Below are 19,637 nucleotides of genomic sequence, written 5' to 3'. Positions count from 1 at the left end.
TAGCAAGAACGTCCAAGCCAAACCGGAGGCCCAGTCCAACTTGAGTTCGAGTCCATCTCGGGCTCCAGGATCAGCGTGTAGTAAAACGGATGTTCAGGTCGCATACGGACTCTGTTTTTTATGATCCACATATGGATGAAAAGATAATTTTATAAGAAAACCAATGGAAGTGGTCCCACATCAAAATCACATGAGAATCAACAGGAATAGTTGAAACAAGTTGACATCTAGAATCTATCACGGTGCTGCGTCGTTGTCTTTTGGGCCGTTGGGCCTCGTAACGTGTTGGGATACCTTTAGGACGTGAAGAGGGATCCTTGGATATCCCTTAGGCTATATAATCAGTAGCCACCACCTACATTAGGTTTTGGGATTTGTTTTAGATCAATCTATCATTGAACAGTCATCATTATCGGTTTGCAAGACCCCAACTTCGAGTGCTTAATCATTCATTTATAATTGTCACTTCAATTGAGTTGCGTTTTATCTTGTTCTTGCTTGTGTTCTTCAACTCGCAGCAGGGATTAGCCTTCTTGGCGAGGTCAACCGGATTGTGACACGGTTGATAACTAGAGGAGACGTGGTGCTAAGGTTGCAGGGTTCGGGTCTTTGTGATCTGAAACCAGATCGGTGTGTCGCTCTCCGAACAAATCGTTGTTTATCTTGAACCTGATGAAAGATCAGGACCCTCATCCCCATTAAGTGGTAATCAGAGCTTCAGGTATACCATCAAGTTCGCATCTTATCCTTAGTTCGAGTGTTTTTGCTTTTATCCCATAGTCCAATGTCATATTTGTTTCCTATCCTATAACCATCCGCGCCATAGCCTTTGCATGATTCAGTTTCAGAGTCCGCTTTGTTGAGTTTGTGTCCTAGGTCAAAGTCTTGTTACTGGTTTAGATTGTGATCTTTTCTAGTTTGCGTTGATACCTCCAACCGCCGCTATTCTGTATCATCATCGGTTTGCATCTTGTGTCCACTAAATCCCTAATTCGAGCAGTTTCCTTAAAACAGTTATAACTTTTGCATCCGAATCGAAACAGGAAAAATTTTATATCTACGGAGAACGCCAGAAAATTTTAGATCTATTTTATCTCAGGATTTCTGAGTTCGCAAAAATTAGATTTGCGAAATTCGATTAGGAAAATTGAGTTTCTAGGCTCACAAGTTTTGGTATGCTTTTTAGCATAGTCCTAATTTTCTATAGGCCACATCTTTTATTCAATTAAGCTCAAAATTTTTGTGGTTTATTCTTGCGTGCTCCTTGCTGAGAAAAAAATATCAAAAGAGCAAAAGCAAGAAAAAAAGATTGGACAAAAAATAAAAGAAAAAAATAGTAAAAGAGAATAGAAGATATCAAAAAGGAGCACATAAGGAACACTCAATAGCTCTATTGTTTGTGATACCTTTTGCCTTGTTCACATCCATTGCTACCTTTGATACTTGTTTCCTTTTATCCTTGTTTCCTCTTTTGTTTATCACAACTAGTGATAGGAACACGTATAGGCCAGCAACTAGGACAAGTGCTCTAGACATTTATTCAATATTGCTATTTGTCACTGACTTATGTGCCACATATACATATTTGTTCTTTTACGTGTCTCCTAAGCTCCACATATACTTCAGATTGGTACAGAAAAAGACCCTTGCAATCTTGGTGTCACACCCTTACAGGTATCACTTACCAGCCACCGGTTGTACCATCCACTGCTTTGCATTGGTAGAACCTTGTAAGAGCTTGATAAGGTGTTTTCTTTTGCTGTGATCTTGAGAGGCAGCACCACTCCACCTATGTAGTAGGATTATTAGGGATAACCTTCACTGTTTGTTGCTATGTTTTGTGTCTACGATGGTAGGTGATGATGAAGATAAGACGCCTAAAGACTTCAAGGAGTGCGTAAGCCAAGAGCAACTACAATCTGTTATAGAACATGCTCATAAGGATATGAGCGAGGCAATTGCCAAGGCTATAACCAACGCGCTCAATGACCTCAAGCTCGGTAGCACTCTTGAGAGATTGGACAAAAGAGTGTCCATGTTAACCGATAGGATAGTTGCATTAGAAAACCGTCCAGCACCCGATGAAGATGTGAACGATGATGACGAGATGTAAGATACCGATGGTAATGTTGATCGAGCAGCAACAAGGAGAAACAGATTACATCTTCGTCTTCACACAAACACCACAGGTATGGGTGGTGCTCGAAACTTCAACCGCCATCAAGGTAATCGTAATCGTGCTCTCGATGATCCTTATGCAAAGGTTAAATTTACCATACCTTCTTTTTCGGGACAATATGATGCTGAGGGATACCTTAATTGGGAGATGACAGTAGAGCAAAAGTTTAGTGTCCACCTTGTACCTAAGCAATATAGAGTTCAACAAGCTACTAGTGAGTTTAAGGACTTTGCCATTATTTGGTGGTATGGGCTAGTTGCAGAGGATGTTTTACCTGGTACATGGGAAGAACTTAAGATAGCTATGCATGATCGTTTTATTCCTCCTTCTTATAAACATGAATGGCATAACAAATTGCAGTGCTTAGAGCAGGGCAATATGTCTGTCCAAGAATATTATACAGAGTTTCAAAAGTGTGCAATACGTTGTGGGATAGTAGAGGACATGGAAGATACCATTGTTCATTTTTTGGTGGTTTGAGGCATGAAATACAAGATATTATTTTCCATATAGAATTTTATACTCTCAAACGTTTGTTCCAGCTTGCTATGCTTGCAGAAAAAGAATTGTAGGAATGTCAGCAAAAGAACCATACCAACATTGGCGACAACCTCAACCAAATTTTAGCAAGGGTGGAGCAACCATTTGTGAAGGTTGAGACTGCGATAAAAAGGCGAGTGGTTACTTTCGCCGCTACAACAACATCTTCACCACCACCACCTCCCACACATACTTTGGAGTCTGGTAAAACTTTAAACCATGCTAAAAATGCACAAACTAATAGAGATAGAGCTGCTAATGAAAGGAAAGAATTGGATGTTAAATCTGAATTGCCTTTGTCAAAAAATAATTATTCTAATAATGCTAGTGATAAAGAAGAGCTGTGCGAAAATGCTTTTATTATACGTATGCCACAACTAGTGAATGAGTATGATGATTTGGCTTTGGAACCAATTACTTATGCTGAACATAAAAAATTGCTTCCCATTGCTACCGAAAAAGATGAAAAGAAATTATTGTATTCTTCAAATACTTTGGGTTATATTGAGTTTGATACTTTATATGCTCTTAGTAGTTTAGAAGAGAAACTTAAATGTGTTGAATTGTCATGGTTGTCTACTTGTACATATCATTTTATTGGAAAATATAATTGTAAAAGAGAGTATATGGTGCATCATGTCTATATTTGTTCAAATCTGAAATCTCCTTATATTGTGTAAAAGTATGATCAACCAAAGGATTGCAATTGCTATAATCTTGTCATGTCGAGTTCCTCTAGTTTTGTTATAAAGAAACATGTTAAATTTCAAGAAGGGGAGCAATGTTGGCTACTACCAACAACGTTTTCTTTAGCTAATACCAAACCGAGGACGGTTTGTTGTAAAGAAGGGGAGGATGATGAGGATATGACACCATCGGATACGACCATTGTTTATAAGGTGAGCTCATTCCTATATTTGCATAGTGATTTTTGATACAATTCACTTGGTTCCACATGTACATGTCGTTATTTGAATGTAGGTACAAATATGTCTCAACGTGCAAGTTCATCAAAGTTGAATTTTTGGTTCATCGGCAGCTCGACAGTGCTTCATTGGGAAGGTCATAACTCAGCCATCTAGAGTGCGATCGAGGTCAATGAGCACTTGATGGAAAACTTGTTTGATAAGATTTCAAATAGATCTGGTCTCATCTCAATATCACATCAGCAAGGCCTCCAAACCATCAAGATATTCTGTCGCTATTTCTGTTGAGAGCTACACTGTTGTTATGGGCTTGTTATTCATCCTTGGGACCCTGGCCTAAGTGGGAGCACACCCCAAGGACTTGGAGAATCCACCAAGAAAGCCCTTGGACGTCCTCCTCCTTGGCCACCACCTTAGGAGGCTAGCAAGGACGTCCAAGCCAAGCCAGAGGCCCAGTCCAACTTGAGTTCGAGTCCATCTCGGGCTCCAGGATCAGCGTGTAGTAAAACAGACATCCAGGTCACATACGAACTCCGTTTTTGATGATCCACATATGGATGGAAAGATAATTTCATAAGAAAACTAATGGAAGTGGTCCCACATCAAAATCACATTAGAATCAACAGGAATAGTTGAAACAAGTTGACATCTAGAATCTGTCACGGCGCTACATCGTCGTCTTTTGGGCCATTGGGCCTTGTAACATGTTGGGACAACTTTAGGACGTGAAGAGGGATCCTTGGACATCCCTTAGGCTATACAATCAGTAGCCACCACCTACATTAGGTTTTGGATTTTGTTTTAGATCAATCTGTCATTGAACAATCGCCGTATCGGTTTGCAAGACCCCAACTTCGAGTGCTTAATTATTCATCTGCAATTGTCACTTCAATTGAGTTACGTTTTATCTTGTTCTTGCTTGTGTTCTTCGACTCACAGCAGGGATTAGCCTTCTTGGCGAGGTCAACCGAATTGTGACACGGTTGATAACCAGAGGAGACGTGGTGCTAAGGTTATAGGGTTCGGGTCTTTGTGATCTGAAACCGGATTGGTGTGTCGCTCTTCGAACAAATCGTTATTTATCTTGAACCTGATGGAAGATCAGGAATCCAAAGAAAGGGAGCATATATTTTTTGTTAGTACTAATCTTTTGTAGGATAGTATTGGCAAAGATCGTGTGTATTTCAATCGAGCAGACTACATGTCTATAGGACAAGACATCATACAAACCTAGATATGTGGTCATATTCTTTCTCACAACATTGTCCATTTTCATTATTTTGGAAACCTCGATTGTCCTCATGTTGTGCAGGATCGACTTCAAACAAAATTGACGCTGAGGACGGCTTTTCGTCAAGAAAGAAAGGATGATGAGGACATGACCTCCATACATATGACCATGCTTGGAGAACCATATGGAGACCAAGGAGATCAACAAGGGTGTCCTAACCGAGAAGGAAGCCTGAAGCTCATCCGGTTCGAGTCACCAAGGTGGAGGCCCAAATCAAGTTCGAGTCCATCTCGGCCTCTAGGACCAGTCTGCCTTAAACAGGTCACCCAGGACGTATCCGGACTCCGTTTTCGATGATCCATATATGGATGGAAAGCTAATTGGATAAAGAAGCCAACCCCATTGGTGTCACATCAAAATCCTTTCGGAATCAACAGAAATCATCGAAACAAGTCAGCATCTAGAATCTGTCTGGGTGCTGCGACACCGTCTTTTGGTCCGTTGGACCGTGTATCGTGTTTGGGCCCATTGGGGGGCGCGTCTAGGGGGGTGACGCCCAAGACTCTAAAAATACTAGCCATCGCTCTTTTAGGGTTTGGGTTTTATTTAGTTCTTGATTTCCTCGTGAAAAAGACATTATTTTGCTGCAACTGTGCCGCCAAAGCTGCTTGCTCTGATACCACTTGATGTAGACTAGGCCCGATTTTCTAAAAGGTATGATAGCGTCGATTGGTGAAGACTCGATGTTCACGATCTAGGCTTCGAACCAAGACTGATTCGGACCCCCGCAACCATTACACCACTGCTCCGTTAGTTATCAACCACACGAACGCGATTGACCTCGCCGAGAAGGCTTTCCTGCAAGCGAATCGAGAACACAAGCAAGAACGGGATGAACACAATCTAAAATTGCAAATAAATATGAGGCTTATGATAACGAGAAGGAGTTCAAGTCTTTATTCGAAAGGACTAATCGTCATTGGCGAACAAGATTAAGAACTGGGGCCCTAGTTCACAGCAAGCAGCCTTGGCGGCACAGTTGCAGCAAAACGATGTCTGTTTCACAAGGAAATCAAGAACTAAACAAAACCTAAACCCTAAGGAGAGCAACGGCTAGTATTTATAGAGTCTTGGGCGTCACACCCTGGATGCGTCCCCTAATGGGCCCAAACACGATACATGGTCCAACAGACCAAAAGACGGTGTTGCAGCACCCTGACAGATTCTGGATGCTGATTTGTTTCAACGATTCCCGTTGATTCCGAAGGGATTTTGACGTGAGACTAATTGGGTTGGCTTCCTTATCCAATTAGCTATCCATCCATATGTGGATCATTGAAAACGGAGTCTGTATGCGTCCTGGGTGACCAGTTTAAGGCAGACTGGTCCTGGAGGCCGAGATGGACTCGAACTTGATTTGGGCCTCCACCTTGGTGACTCGAACCAGATGAGCTTCGGGCCTCCTTCTCGGTTAGGACACCCTCGCTGATCTCCTTGGTCTCCATATGGTTCTCTAAGCATGGTCATATGTATGGAGGTCATGTCCTCATCAAGTGGGGATGCACCAAATGGATCGCTCCATCCGCTCACCGCTATAGCCACCAAGCGTGGCACAGGAGGCCGCAGCTACGTCGCGGTTCGATCTGGTGCCTGCTCCACACCGACCGTCGGTACGCAAATGGCTCGGTCCACACCAAGACGCTCGCAGCGTCATCAGCAACCGACATCAGGCCCGACATGATGACGACGTCCATCGGGCTGCGGTGAGGGCAGGCGACACGGGCTCCGGCCCGACCATCGAGGGGAGAGGTGAAACGAGCCCCAGGCATGGTCGCCAACCATACAACTGGAGTCTCAGTCCGGATTGCCGGGACCACAGGCCTTTGGCCGGCGTATCCAAAGAGCGTCGTTCCCACAACACTTCTGACCGCCCACCAACATTGCCAAGTACACTAGGGAGACGAACCCCAATATTTGGCTCGAAGATTTTCGGCTTGTCTGCCGAGGCGGAGGGGTGGATGATGACCATTCCATCATTCAATATCTCTCCATCTGCGTGGGGAAACATGTTCGGGCGTGGCTTGAATTTCTCCCACACGACAGCATCCGCGAACAACGGGCGATTTCTCGATCCCGGCATGTTCCTCACCGGATCTCTCGCCTCTGTCGGCGTCTCCGGCGTTGGAAGGTGAGGGATTTGGTTGAGGGCAGGTGCGGTTGTCTATTACTACTAATTATATGTTATAGTTTTAGTAGTTTAGGGTTACCTTCGGCGGTATCCATGCGACGCCATCCGAAGTCTTCGGTCCTCCATGGCGGTGCTGATGATGGTGGCGATGGCTCCCTGATCGCTGCAGCCTAGAGGTTAATATGGTGTGAGCTCATCGGATCTGGAGTTCTGGTGGGTGCTCTAGATCTCGTCGGGTTATCCTTTTGTCCCTCCCTCGTTTCTGTCAGCGCCGGCACTGATGATAGACTCCGGTGGAAATCTTGGGAGGTATGTCTATCAACTTTGTGGAACTGGGTTGGTTTTTAGCTCCCACCTCTTCTGGTGGTTTGCTTCTGGGTGTATCGTCTTCCGGCGAGCCAGGGTTGTTGATGAGGCGCCAGATTCCTTGTTCTCTGGCGATGTGGTGGCCGCTGGCCATCTGGCTCAGCCTGAACGCTCAACAATTATAAAACATGTCGGTGTTTCCGATGTGCTGCACTTGGTGGCACTAAAAATCTCTGATGTTCCTTCGTCGAGAAGGTGGTGGTCGGCTTCAAGGCTCCTGCTTCGGCGACGAGGACGAGCGGGAGAATCTTGCAACGACTTGGATGTATTTTTCTTTTATTTCGAGGGTGTCTTTGTAAGACTTGGGGGACGTAAACTATCCGAAATATGTGAAATATAAACCCGGTTTCTAAAAAACAAAAATTTCATTAGTTTCCTAAAAGAAAAACGAAAATTTCATTAGTCCTGGCTCCTTGCCAAGGTGTTCATTGTGCTGTAACGAAGTCTATTTCACTGAATCAACCTCGGTAACAGTTTCCACTTGATTATGTCTGCAGTACTGGTTTAGGGGTTACATCAGAAAATTAAGAGACAGGTGGAACCGTGGAACTGGAAGACTAAGGCCCGGTTCGGTTGAACCGGCGGTTCCGGGCCCGGAAATCTTCCGCCCGAGTAGAAATTTGTGAAAGACTTGTGCGGCTGGAAATTATTCCAATACAACCGAAGAGGGCTTAAAACAAGCCTGCATACTCTCATTCTGAAGACAAATTGAAAGATCGCAACTTAGCAACAGATCCTACTCCCATCAACTTTAGACCACATTTTGCACACCTAATACAAGACAAGATAGAGGCAAAGAGGTACTAATAACTTCAACCCCATCATCAAACACGTACGTGCAGATCCTAACCAACCCCTCCATGCTCGCGAGTCGCGACGCACTAGCTGCACTGCAGTTTGCATGCCTACGGAACATACATAACATACGGTGGCCGCCGCCTAGCTAGTTCTGCTTGACGTGTCCCTCGTTTGCTTTCTTGAAGAGCTGCGCCTGTGCCGCCGCGGCGCCGTCATCGCCGGAGCTGAGCGCGGCGCCGAACGCGTCCTTCACCTCCTGCGTCGTGAAGGGGAACCTGTTGTTCACCATGGAGTTGAGCAGCGACGCCGTGCCCTCGCGGAAGAGCGCGCCCACGCCGTCCTGGCGCGTGTTCGCCAGCGCCTCCGGCACGGTCAGGTCGTGCCCGAACGGCACCGCCGCGCTCGGGCCGAACAGCCGCACCAGCGGGCACCAGAAGCCGAACAGGCCCCACACCACGCCCGGGTGCATTATCCAGTAGCTGCAAATTAAGCCACAAAATACGAGCGACACATACGTTAGGTTTGTGTGAGCCGGCAGTACTCTGAGCGAGGGTTTTGGGGGTTACGTACGTGCACGGGCCCGTGAAGGGCGGCGTGTTGGGGTCGTAGGGCGTCGGGGTAGTCGGTGTTGGCGTCAGCGGGGAGAACGGCGGCGATGTGCTGATAGGCGGTAACGGCGCATCTGGTGTCGGCGTGTACCCGCCGCCGCCGCTGCCAGGTGTGGTCGGGGAGGTGTCAGAGGACGGCGAAGGGGGGCCATAGTAGCTGCCGCCACCGCCACCGCCAGGCGTCGTGGGGGAAGTGTCACTTGACGGCGAGGGAGGTCCGTAGTAGCCGCCGCCAGGCGTCGTGGGGGAAGTGTCACTGGACGGCGAGGGAGGGCCGTAGTAACCGCCACCGCCGCCAGGAGTGGTCGGTGAAGTGTCACTGGACGGCGTGGGAGGGCCGTAGTAGCCGCCACCGCTGCCTGGGGTGGTCGGCGAAGTGTCACTGGACGGCGATGGAGGTCCGTAGTAGCCGGGCGCCGACGGCGTGGTCGGAGAGGTGTCAGAAGACGGCGAAGGGGGGCCATAGTACCCGCCGCCACCGGGCGTGGTCGGGGAGGTGTCAGAGGACGGCGAAGGGGGGCCGTAGTACCCACCACCACCTCCAGGCGTCGATGGGGAGGTGTCACTGGACGGTGAAGGAGGAGCACTGTACCCTCCACCACCACCGCCGGGCGTCGTCGGGGAGGTGTCGGAGGACGGCGAGGGGGGACCGTAGTACCCACCACCACCTCCAGGCGTCGATGGGGAGGTGTCACTGGACGGCGAAGGGGGAGCACTGTACCCGCCACCAACACCACCGGGCGTCGTCGGGGAGGTGCCAGAGGACGGCGAAGGAGGACCGTAGTACCCACCACCACCAGCACCGGGCGTAGTCGGGGAGGTGTCACTGGACGGTGACGGGGGAGCATTGTACCCGCCGCCACCGCCTGGAGTTGTCGGTGCGGTCGGGGAAGTGCCGATGTCCGGCGAAGGCGGGTAATAGCCACCGCCGCTGCCACCGCCAGGTGTGGTTGGCGTGGTCGGCGAGGTGCCGATGGACGGCGAGCAGGGCGGAGTCCCGTGTGAGCCTGCAAGGAAAGAACAGAACACACAATACAGGACAGGTTTTACTTCGTGTCAGTTGAGAACCCCATAAGATAAGACCGAAGAAACTGGAAGCCGTGGGTCTCGAACCGGGAGAATGGTGCGGGTCGGCGGGGTTCTTCCGGCCGCCGAAAGGCTCGCCCTCGCCGAGAACGCGCGCTGCCGCCGCGTACGCCAGCAGCAGGCAGCAGCACACGAGCACAAGAGCTGGCCTAGCCATCTCCACACCACACTCCTTGCAAGGAGGCAATGGGCTAGCTTTCGTAGCTGCTGGAGCTTTCCAGGTAGTGAGTCCTGAGTCCTGACTCGCTACTGGTGTCTACTATATAACAGCTCGCGCCTTCTCGTTCGCATATAAAATCTGCATTATGCACAGGGCAAAGCATGGTGCACCTGTTGCAGCAAATAAATGCATTGAAAGACTGACACTCCGAGAGGGGAAAAGAGTCCGGCCGAGGTAGCTGGTGAACACCGCGCAGTTCACTGAAATGGAAATGGGCCGTAACGCCACGCCTTCATGGGCCTTCACCGTCGTAACATCCTTTCACTACCGTGACCCAGTTCAGAGTTGTTCGCACCGATGACGCGCCACGAGCGTACGCCATGCACTGCTGCGGACTCTCTACCACTACCACCAGCTACTCCGGTATGCACCATGGTCGACGGCCATGTGCAGGTGGTGCCGTCGTGTCGTCGTCGCCGCGCCGAGCGCGTGCACGCGGCGCGACGAGGGTTCTCGATCAGCACTTCAGCAGGCCCAGGGCACGGTGATGGGGCGTACGTACATGCATGCATACGTGCCTCGCTCTCGCCCTGCAACGCGACGCGCGCAGGTGTGGCGTTAATGGCCGGTGCCCGGTCAGTTTGCAGTCTCCTCCTTGAATGCAGGCTAGCTACTGCGATAGTTCAGGAATTTACTCTCACTCAGCTACCATCGCTGTGGCTCTCCATGCGTGGGTGCAGTGTAGATCGGCGTGGCATCAGGGCGGCAACAGATGCAGAGCTAGCCATCTGTGACGCGTGCGCGTCGGCGTGCAAGAGCGACACGGATATGGCACTTGGGTCTTGTTTAGATGGAATCGGTATTCGGCACTGTAGCACTTTTATTTGTATTTGACAATTATTGTCCAATCATAGCCTAACTAGGTTCAAAAGATTCATCTCGTAATTTACAATCAAACTGTGTAATTAATTTTTTTATCTATATTTAATACTTCATACATATGTCCAAAGATTTAATGTGATAGAGAGAGTGAAAAAACTTATAATCTAAACAAGGCCTTGTCATTGATGTATCAACATGTACGAGCTCGACTGGAATCAGAGGGAGAAATCAATGGCGCGCGCCAGAGGCTGTTTCTCGAACTGTTCGTGGTCATGGACTTCAACCACCCACCTAGCCAAAGGAAACTATAGTCTCGATTACTTCATGAAGTCCTTCAAGTAGTGCAGAGTACAGCCGTAGGTACTTGGAGCCAGCTGTGTGAGCATCTGGCACAGTGGCTGTGCCAATTGATCGGATCGAAATGCCTCTTCTGGTGACTGGGTGGTCGTCTGCCTTTGGATGCAACCAGAATGGAACGCCTTTGGATGCAACCAGAATCGGATCGAAATGCCTCTTCTGCATGTTTAGGACGTGGTCGAGAGGTTGTTTGGAAATTTTAAATTTTAAGATCTAACTATATACGTAGTCACGTAGAGCTCTAAATATTTTCAAAATGAAAAACTGCAAACTACAAAGTGTAGATCACACCTGTGTAAAGATTGCTCTAAGTGTGGGAGTTGATCAAGATATGGTTCAGTTTAACTGACCTTAGCTCCATAAACACAACTGGGTCGCTTCATAATTATTGGCGAAGATGTAGGAGAAAAGTTGACAAAAATCAAAGACGGCGCTTCGACGGAATCATAATATATTTTTGGTGGAATATCTGAAAAGAGAGGAATAGGCGAACTTTCCAACAAAAAAAAAAGTTTGAGCCCAAGACAAGTCGCAAGTTTGTGCAAAGATGATATAAGTCAGTTTTCTTTGACGACGGCTCCAATTCATAATACGGCGAACTAGCAATAGACCTCTTCTCCAGTTTGGGCCAGGGTTCTTGTTTTCGGAGTGTCTCTAGTCTCAGTCTTTTTACCTGTTTTCTTTCGTGCAGTTGTTTTTTCTGCCGTTTTGCTGGTTTCCATTTTGATTAGCAGGGGACGCTGGGTGTAAATAGGGAGTTATATTTGTTCTTTTTTTTTCTTTTTATATCGTCTAATAAAATCCGCGGCAAAGCTTTTGCCGCCCTTTCGAAAAAAGTGTAGATCATATTGAGAATTAAAACTTTTGTGTAGACCATATCAACATCAGAGATAAGCCAACAGATAAAGACTCTAAACGGTTTCAAAAGAAGAAAGAAGCAATGCAGTTGCGCCAAACTGAAACGAGGGCTCTCTTGTTCTTAAAGCGGTAGGCCCAGCCGTCAAGGCTGACTGCCAAAAGGAAGATCAGAAGTTGAATGTTTTGAGGAGGCCCGTAGGATGTTTTGAGGAGTATCTCTTCGCTGATTGAAGATGGGCCCATTTCTGAAGTTCCACCCAGAAAAAAAAAATCAAGTGAGTCACGAGGCCGACTGCCAAAAAGGAAGATCAAAAGTTGAAACAAAAAGTTAAAATGAGCTGACGTTTCTCAAAAAAAAAAGTTAATTAAATTCCTTTATACGTCTGGGCTTGATTTTTTGACTTAGCCTAAGTATATAGTAGCATAAGTGTGGTGACTTCGCTTAAAACTTAGGTTTCAGAAAAAATGAAACAATTTGAGCCACGATCATCTCACTGTTTGCAGCTTCGGTCTCTGAGCCATCCAAGCGTAATCTAACTCAAATCGAAACGGACAGGGCAACGCAACATCCATGCATTTCCGCCCGAGTTCCACGGCAAGTTGTCTACTACAGCATGCATCCCGATCCAAGGAGCGGCAGACCTAGCACGCAAAGGTGCATCCGTGGCAGCCTCGCTCCCTTCAACCTGGCCGGCCCCTATGATTGTTACGGCAAGCACGCCTCCGTCCGACGCAAAGCGGCCATGCATGGCCGGTGGGCTAGACGAACAAAGCTGCTTCGTTGCTGCTAATTTCACCCCTGGCTGCCTGTTAGCTCGTTTCACACCCTGCCAGGCACTGCTTTCTGTATGCACTGTGGCCTTATTTATATGCACAGCCTTGATCGACTGATCCAGTCCCTTGCCACATTCTACCTTTTGTCGAACACACATGCAGCGTGCTCACAAGGTTCCACAAATCGATGTCTCCAAGAAAATGGGGCCTTGCAGTAGTAATGCGATGAGCCTTGTTCTATCCATTGGTTTCGCGGCGTTCGTAGCGGCCTCGGCGTCGGCGGACACCTCGCATTCCCATGGCAACGTGTTCTACGTCGGCGACAAGGACTGCTGGATCAGCAAGCCGGCCAAGAGCTACGATCGCTGGGCCGCCCGCCACCGCTTCACGGTCACCGACACCCTTGGTACAAAGTCGGACGATGCTTCAGTTTTGTCATGAGCGGCAAGTATTTGCATTGATCGCAGGCATTTGAAGTGTGCTTTGTGCTTCTTTAGTGTTCAAGTACAAGAAAGGCGTGGACTCTTTGCTGGTCATGGACAAGCGCCACTATGACGCGTGCGACGGGAAGGACCCCATAGACGAGCTGCGCGACGGCGACTCGACCTACGTGTTGGGTAGAACTGGGTCGTTCTACTTCATCAGCGGTGATGCCGGCCGATAGGAAAGGCCAGAAGCTCATGGTGGTCGTGACGGCTAAGATGGCGGAGCCGCCTGGAGGATCGCGAGCTCCCTCCTTGTCACCGTCCATCTCACCATTCGCTTCTATTGCAACGTCCTCGGACTATTTCACAGCACAATCCCCTTTGATATCATCCCCAACTTTTGAAGGGCCATCCTCGTCACCCAAGTCATCACCGTCATTTCCTTCTTTTCCACTTTCACATGCACCATCTCCAATTTTAGGGCCCGAATATGCGGCTTCTTCTTCTCATGTGCCATCAATGGCATAACAAACACTAGTAGAGAACAGACTTTTGATCCTCGGCTAAAATGGGCTCTAGTCCTGGAATTTTTTGCGCCCAGGACTAGAGATACCTTTAGTCCCGGTTGGTGGCTCCAACCGGGACTAAAGATCCCTGCCCAACGGCTACTGCGCCAGACAGAGGTGGCAGGTACCTTTAGTCCCGGTTGGAGCCACCAACCGGGACTAAAGGTATACTTTTACTCCCGGTTGGTGGCTCCAACCGGAAATAAAGGTCTACTCCCGGGCCGTGGCTGCGCCCGGGGTTGGAAAGTTACCTTTAGTCCCGGTTGTAGCCACCAACCGGGACTAAAGGTCCCCCTTTATATCCCGGCCGTCTCCTTCCTCCCCGAGTCCGAGCTCAGCACATTTTGAAGCTCATTGCACTAGTGTTCTTGCTTCCTCCCTCCCTCCATTGTTCCTCCATCCATTCTTCGATTCCTCCGTCGATTTCTTCGACTTCTCCGTCGATTCTTCAGTTGTAAAGGTTATCAATCTCATACTCTCATTTTTCACCATTGTCTTATCTCATTTTGTTCACTATATATATATGGTTCTTTATTGTGGTTTTTTTTCATTTGTAAGCAATTTGAGCTCAAAATCACTTCAAACTTGCATATTTACATGAAAGAAGGTTAAAGTAGTTAGTTGAACTTGCGGACCGTGTTCATCTCGGCGACCATGTTCTCTGCCGAGCGGTAACGGACGTCAAGGAGGAGCTTTGATTCTACAAGGGAAAGCGACAATGGTCGTAGAAGACCGTGTTCCCTTCCTCGTAGAATCGGAGCTCTTCCGTGGCAAGTACGGTGCCGTCCGGTGGAGAGATTAAGGATTAATGCATCAGGTAAACATACCTCCAGATGTCGATTTGGATCACCTTGGTGAATTTATTGATGAGACTGGTCTCGACCTTTACCAGATGTTTGGTGATGGAAACATTGAGAGTGCGGCGGAGGTTGATATTTGGAAGAAAAAATTTGTACTAGGTCAGAGTCTATACAACCCTCAAGCCTTATATGATCTGGGGACGTAAATGTACCTGCTAAACAAGTGGTACATGCAGGCGTTTACCGGTGGAGACTTCTGCGTTGGTGTCAGAATTAGAGACGAACATTGGTTCCGTGGCAATGATGTTATGTGTCGGTGTTTCGTACAAGCACCGGCAAGTAAATTTATAGTAATGCGCGTTAGGCTCGGATGGTGCGCTAAAGGACACAGGATTTATACTGGTTCGGGCGGAACGTCCCTACGTCCAGTTTGTTGCTGCTTGTGTTATTAGCACCGTGAACGGTCTGTAGTAAGGGATACAAACTGCCGAGAGAGGGACTGGTCCCAAGTCTCTGATGGAAGGATTGAAAGGTGGTCAGGAGCTTCGTAGCTGCTTGAATGTGTGTATGAGTACGTTCTATTGTTCGGTCCTCTTTTTTTCGTCCTCCTTGATGGAGGAAGCGCATCCCCTTTTATAGATGAAGGGGCCGGCTTTACAAGGGTGAGGACTCCAGGATGCGTATTCTACTTAGTCTTGTGGCTCACGTCTACCTGATCAGGTCCTCCATTCTGATGAGTGCGAAGGAAGATAAGTGCTTACAATATTGTCGATGTCTCTGTAGGATGTCAGGTTAGTCACAGAGCGCTGCCCCGCGCAGGGTATGGGCTGTAGTACAATGGTTTTGACTTATGAGCCTCTCCTAGCCTTGCTCCGTGCGCCTTCTGGTTCCCACGATTCCTTGTTGGGAGAATTCGGGGTCGGGGTCCGGTGTAGCGCCATGGCCAAGGCCTTCTGACTGGGAGGACCTGAGGGGTCGGGAAGAGGGCGCCGCTCCCTCGGGTCCACAGCGTGGTGACGGAATATCCGTCGTTCGTGGAGATAGCAAATCCTTTCTTGGAGCGTAGCGGTTGTCGTATATCTTCGTTGGGTTCCGTGTCCCAGAGCTGAAGGCGGCGCCTACAACTCTACAGGGTGAGGTGCACGCACCTGTAATACCTTTTGGGCTCTGTGGCGCCCGGAAGGGTCTAAAGCATCAGTCCTGTCGTTCCTTGGCAGTCTTTTTCCTGCCAGGGCGCAGGGTATGGTCGTTGGAGTCATGGTTGACCCGAACGTCTTGTCTCGTCCTGTACCCATCTTTATGAGGGATAGATATCGATCAGGGCGAGGCTCGTTCTGGGCCGTCGGGTGAGACGGAGACCAATCCCTATCTTTTAGGCAGGACTAAACCTATCCCTCCGGGATCGGGTGAGGCGGAATCCATCCCTTAGCCTTCGGGCGAGACCGAGCCCGCCCTATAGGCGTCGGGCGAGACGGAGATTAGCCTTGAGCCTTTGGGCGAGGTAGGGTTATCCCACAAAGGCGTCGGGTGAGGCTGACCCTGCCCCTCCGGGATCGGGCGAGACGGAATTCATCCCTCAGCCCTCGGGCGAGACCAAGCCCGCCCTCAAGGCGTCGAGCGAGACCGAGCCCGCCCTCAAGGCGTCGGGCGAGACGGAGTTTATCCCTCGGCCCTCGGGCGAGACCGAGCCCGTCCCAAAGGTGTCGGGCGAGGCGGAACCAAACTCCTGTCACTCGAACAAGGGATGTCATGGCGCCCTTATGCGTCCAGAAGTTTTTCACGTTCGGTGGTTATCGGTTCCACCTTCTGGGATACCCTACTATTGGTCCCCGACAGTAGCCCCCGAGACTCTAGGTGATTCGAGTAGAACCGCCTGGAGGGTGTTTTTGATTTTGTCGAAGCTAATTTGCCGGCGGGTGCGCGCGAGCGCACCCGATGGGTGTAGCCCCCGAGCCCCCGGGTGACTCGAGTAGAGTCGCCCGAGGGGTTGTATCGGCCCCTTCACGGGTAAGGCTGAAGGACTTAGTTTTTTTATCAACTGGACGTTTTTCCGAGTGGGTCGTGGCGTTCCATTCGCTGGGAACTGATTCGGGGCTGTCCTAACTGGTGCTTCTGCCCTTGATGGCGGATCGTTCGTGGATTCCTTCTTAGTTGGGCCGGCCGGCGAGTTTCTGGGCCCTAGGTGGGCCAAAGAGAAAAGAACAGGCCTTTGTGGCTTGCGTTTCCCCGATGGGTAGAGAGTCCGGATTCGCTTGGGGAAGGCGAACCGTCCGCCGAGATTTTTGGGGTGAGAGGATAGGGACTGCGGGCGCGTGTCCCGCGACGTGACGCGGTGGCGCGCGTGGCAGGCCCAGAGATCGAGGCGGACGGTTGCCCTTCTCGCGTCCATCGCCCCCTATAAAACCACGGAGTTCGCCCCCAGGGTTCTGTATTTCGCTCCCCTTCCTTTGCGTTCTGAAACATCCACCGCCAATCTTTCCAGTCGCTCGCGCCCGCATCGCCACCGTCGACCGGCCTGCGTTCGTGTTCCAGCCGCTGTCAAGCTCGCGCCTGCCCTTCCCTCCTACTGCTTTAATGGAGTTATGGGGCAGATCAAGCATCACCTCCCGGCGTCTAGAGGGCCTCGTCCGCCGTGGCCTTCTCCGTCCTTGTCCGCCGTCCAGGAGTGGTTGCTTCCTAGCGACGAGGGTGAGCCGGTGCCGCCTGAAGGGTATGTCGTCTCTTTTGCCATCTTCCATGAGCGGGGATTCGGGGTACCCGCGCATAGATTCCTTCGGGGGCTATTAGATTACTATGAGGTAGAGCTGCAGCATCTAACTCCCAATGGGATTCAGCATATGGCAGCGTTTGTTGCCCTGTGCGAGGGTTTCCTGGGGATCGACCCCCATTTTGATCTGTGGCGGTATTTCTTTAGCATTAGTCTATCGAAGAGAAAGATTGGGGGGAAAGAAGTAAACGCGTCGATGGGGTGTGTCAGCATTCATCTGCGCCATACCCGGTTGAAGGGTTACCCATACATGCGTCTGGCGACATCCAACAAGGGATGGCATTCGCAGTGGTTTTATGTTAGGGATGACGTGAGTGCCACCCTACCGAAGTACACCGGACGTCTTATTGTGGATGCCCCTGAGTCATGGGGCTGGGGCGTCCAGTCTAAAGACAAGAAACACATCTCCGACCTTCTCTCCGCCCTCCATGCCCAGAAGGGTCGGGGTGTAAAGGGGACGGGGATTATCGGCGCCTACCACGCGAGGAGGGTGGCGCCACTGATGGCGCGTGTGCTTCCCCTGCATCGGATGATGCCCGGGATATCATTCGAGGGGACGGTGCTCGTTGACGAGGCGCTCCCTTATTCGGAAGTGGCGCAACGTGTCAAGGAGGCGACGGAGCCGACGAAGGATTCCGCCGGCATGGTCCTCGACATCGTGTATCCGGTGCCCGGGCATCCTCCAATGCGGCCGGAGCCTGGGTTCTTCGAATTCGTAAGCCCTCTTCTCCCGCACTCTTTTCTTTCTCCTGAATCTCCCTTTTTTAATACTTGCTTTTGTGATGTTGGGGCTAGCCGAGGGGGCTTGTCTTCAAGGATAGTCTGGCTCCGCTGCCGAAGGACAGGGTTGTGGCGGCGGCGAATCGACTCGCGGCCGAGCGGGACAAGAAAGCAAAGGAGGAGATGAAGAAGGCGAAATGACTGAAGCAGGAGGCATGGGATTGGGGAGAGGACGTGAGCAGTGAGGATGACGACGATGATGATGATGACGACGACGACAACGAGGTAGCTATCGACGTGGATTGGGGCGTCCTGGAGGATGAGGAAACGCTGACAAGTGGGCACCCACCCGTGCAGGGGCCCTTCGCTTTTCACGCAGAGGGAAGTGAATCGATGAGGTCAGTGGAGGCCGGCGAGTCCGCCGCTTCGCACGGCATGCCGGCCGAGGATCGGTGGATAGGGGACGCCGGGCTTGCTGCCGCCGACCCTAAGGCGATCGTGGAGGAGGGTGGCACCAGAGCCGCGCCCGGCTCTGATGCCGCGCCCTGCGAGGTGATGGAGGGGAGCAGCTCCGGTGCTGCGCCCCGTGAGACAATGGAGGGGGACGGCTTCGGTGCCGCGCCCGATGAGATGATGGAGAGGAGCGAGTCTGGCACCACGCCCGACGAGATGAACCCCCCTGCCCCGGAGCAGGGGGCAGGCACGAAACGGTCCCGTCTGGACGAGTCAGGGCAGGGATCTGGGGATCCATCCCCAAAACGCTTCTGCCGGCCGAGGACGTCAACGTAAGCTCTTGATTCCTCTATTTTCATCCTTTTTCCATTTTTATTTTGACTTAACGATTATTACCTTTGTGTAGGTTCTTGCGGACGGGTCACCCCCTGGGGCTGGCGCCCAAGAAGAGTCTCGCCCTTCAAGCGGGACAGACAACATCGCCTGGAGTCACCCCTGTTTTGGGCAGGAGTGGTGCCGACGTTGGGGCCGCGTTGGCCGAACCAACGGCGTCCATGGTGGCTCCCACGCCCGTGGAGGTTACTGAGCAAGCGGTTTCTTCCGTGGCGGGCGTGGAACAGCCGGCCGAGGACCGCATACCACCGATGAAGGTGATCGTGACTGCGCCAAGCCAGGATCAGCTGGGCGCGGTCGTGGTGGCACCCGAGGGCGTGGTGCAATCCACGCCGCCAGGCGCCCATGTGGATCTGCCCGTGGCGCCCGAAGCGGTCCAGACGGAGGAGGGTCTAGCCGGAGGGTCCTCGAGTGCGGCGGTGGTGCCGCACAGGGTCAGGAGGGAGCCGCCACCGGCCCTTTTGTTGGGAGGAAGCTGCTCCCCTGCGCGGGGGGAGCCGCCGCTCCAGTGGATGGCTGCTCAGGACCCGACGTCGGCTCTTTTCTCGCTCGATGATCAT

At 50.6% G+C, this 19,637-nt stretch overlaps 2 protein-coding genes across 2 annotated transcripts; one reads left to right on the top strand and one right to left on the bottom strand.

Moving 5' to 3' along the window:
* Window positions 1-8,217: 8,217 nt before the first annotated feature.
* Window positions 8,218-10,164, bottom strand: LOC136452889 (protodermal factor 1-like). The gene is made up of 3 exons (XM_066453473.1): window positions 9,950-10,164; window positions 8,799-9,843; window positions 8,218-8,707 (listed from the first exon to the last, which is right to left on the bottom strand). The coding sequence occupies exons 1-3, from the start codon at window positions 10,077-10,079 to the stop codon at window positions 8,374-8,376; spliced, it is 1,509 nt and encodes a 502-aa protein (XP_066309570.1). The 5' UTR covers window positions 10,080-10,164; the 3' UTR covers window positions 8,218-8,373.
* Window positions 10,165-13,178: 3,014 nt separating this feature from the next.
* LOC136455074 (early nodulin-like protein 4) lies at window positions 13,179-13,617 on the top strand. Its single transcript, XM_066455245.1, has 2 exons — window positions 13,179-13,359; window positions 13,451-13,617. The coding sequence occupies exons 1-2, from the start codon at window positions 13,179-13,181 to the stop codon at window positions 13,615-13,617; spliced, it is 348 nt and encodes a 115-aa protein (XP_066311342.1).
* Window positions 13,618-19,637: the final 6,020 nt, after the last annotated feature.

The sequence above is a fragment of the Miscanthus floridulus genome, chromosome 5 (assembly GCF_019320115.1).
Source record: "Miscanthus floridulus cultivar M001 chromosome 5, ASM1932011v1, whole genome shotgun sequence".
NCBI lineage: Eukaryota > Viridiplantae > Streptophyta > Magnoliopsida > Poales > Poaceae > Miscanthus > Miscanthus floridulus.
The sequence above is the reverse complement of the archived record's forward strand: the minus strand, read 5'-3'. Positions and strand labels throughout refer to the sequence as shown.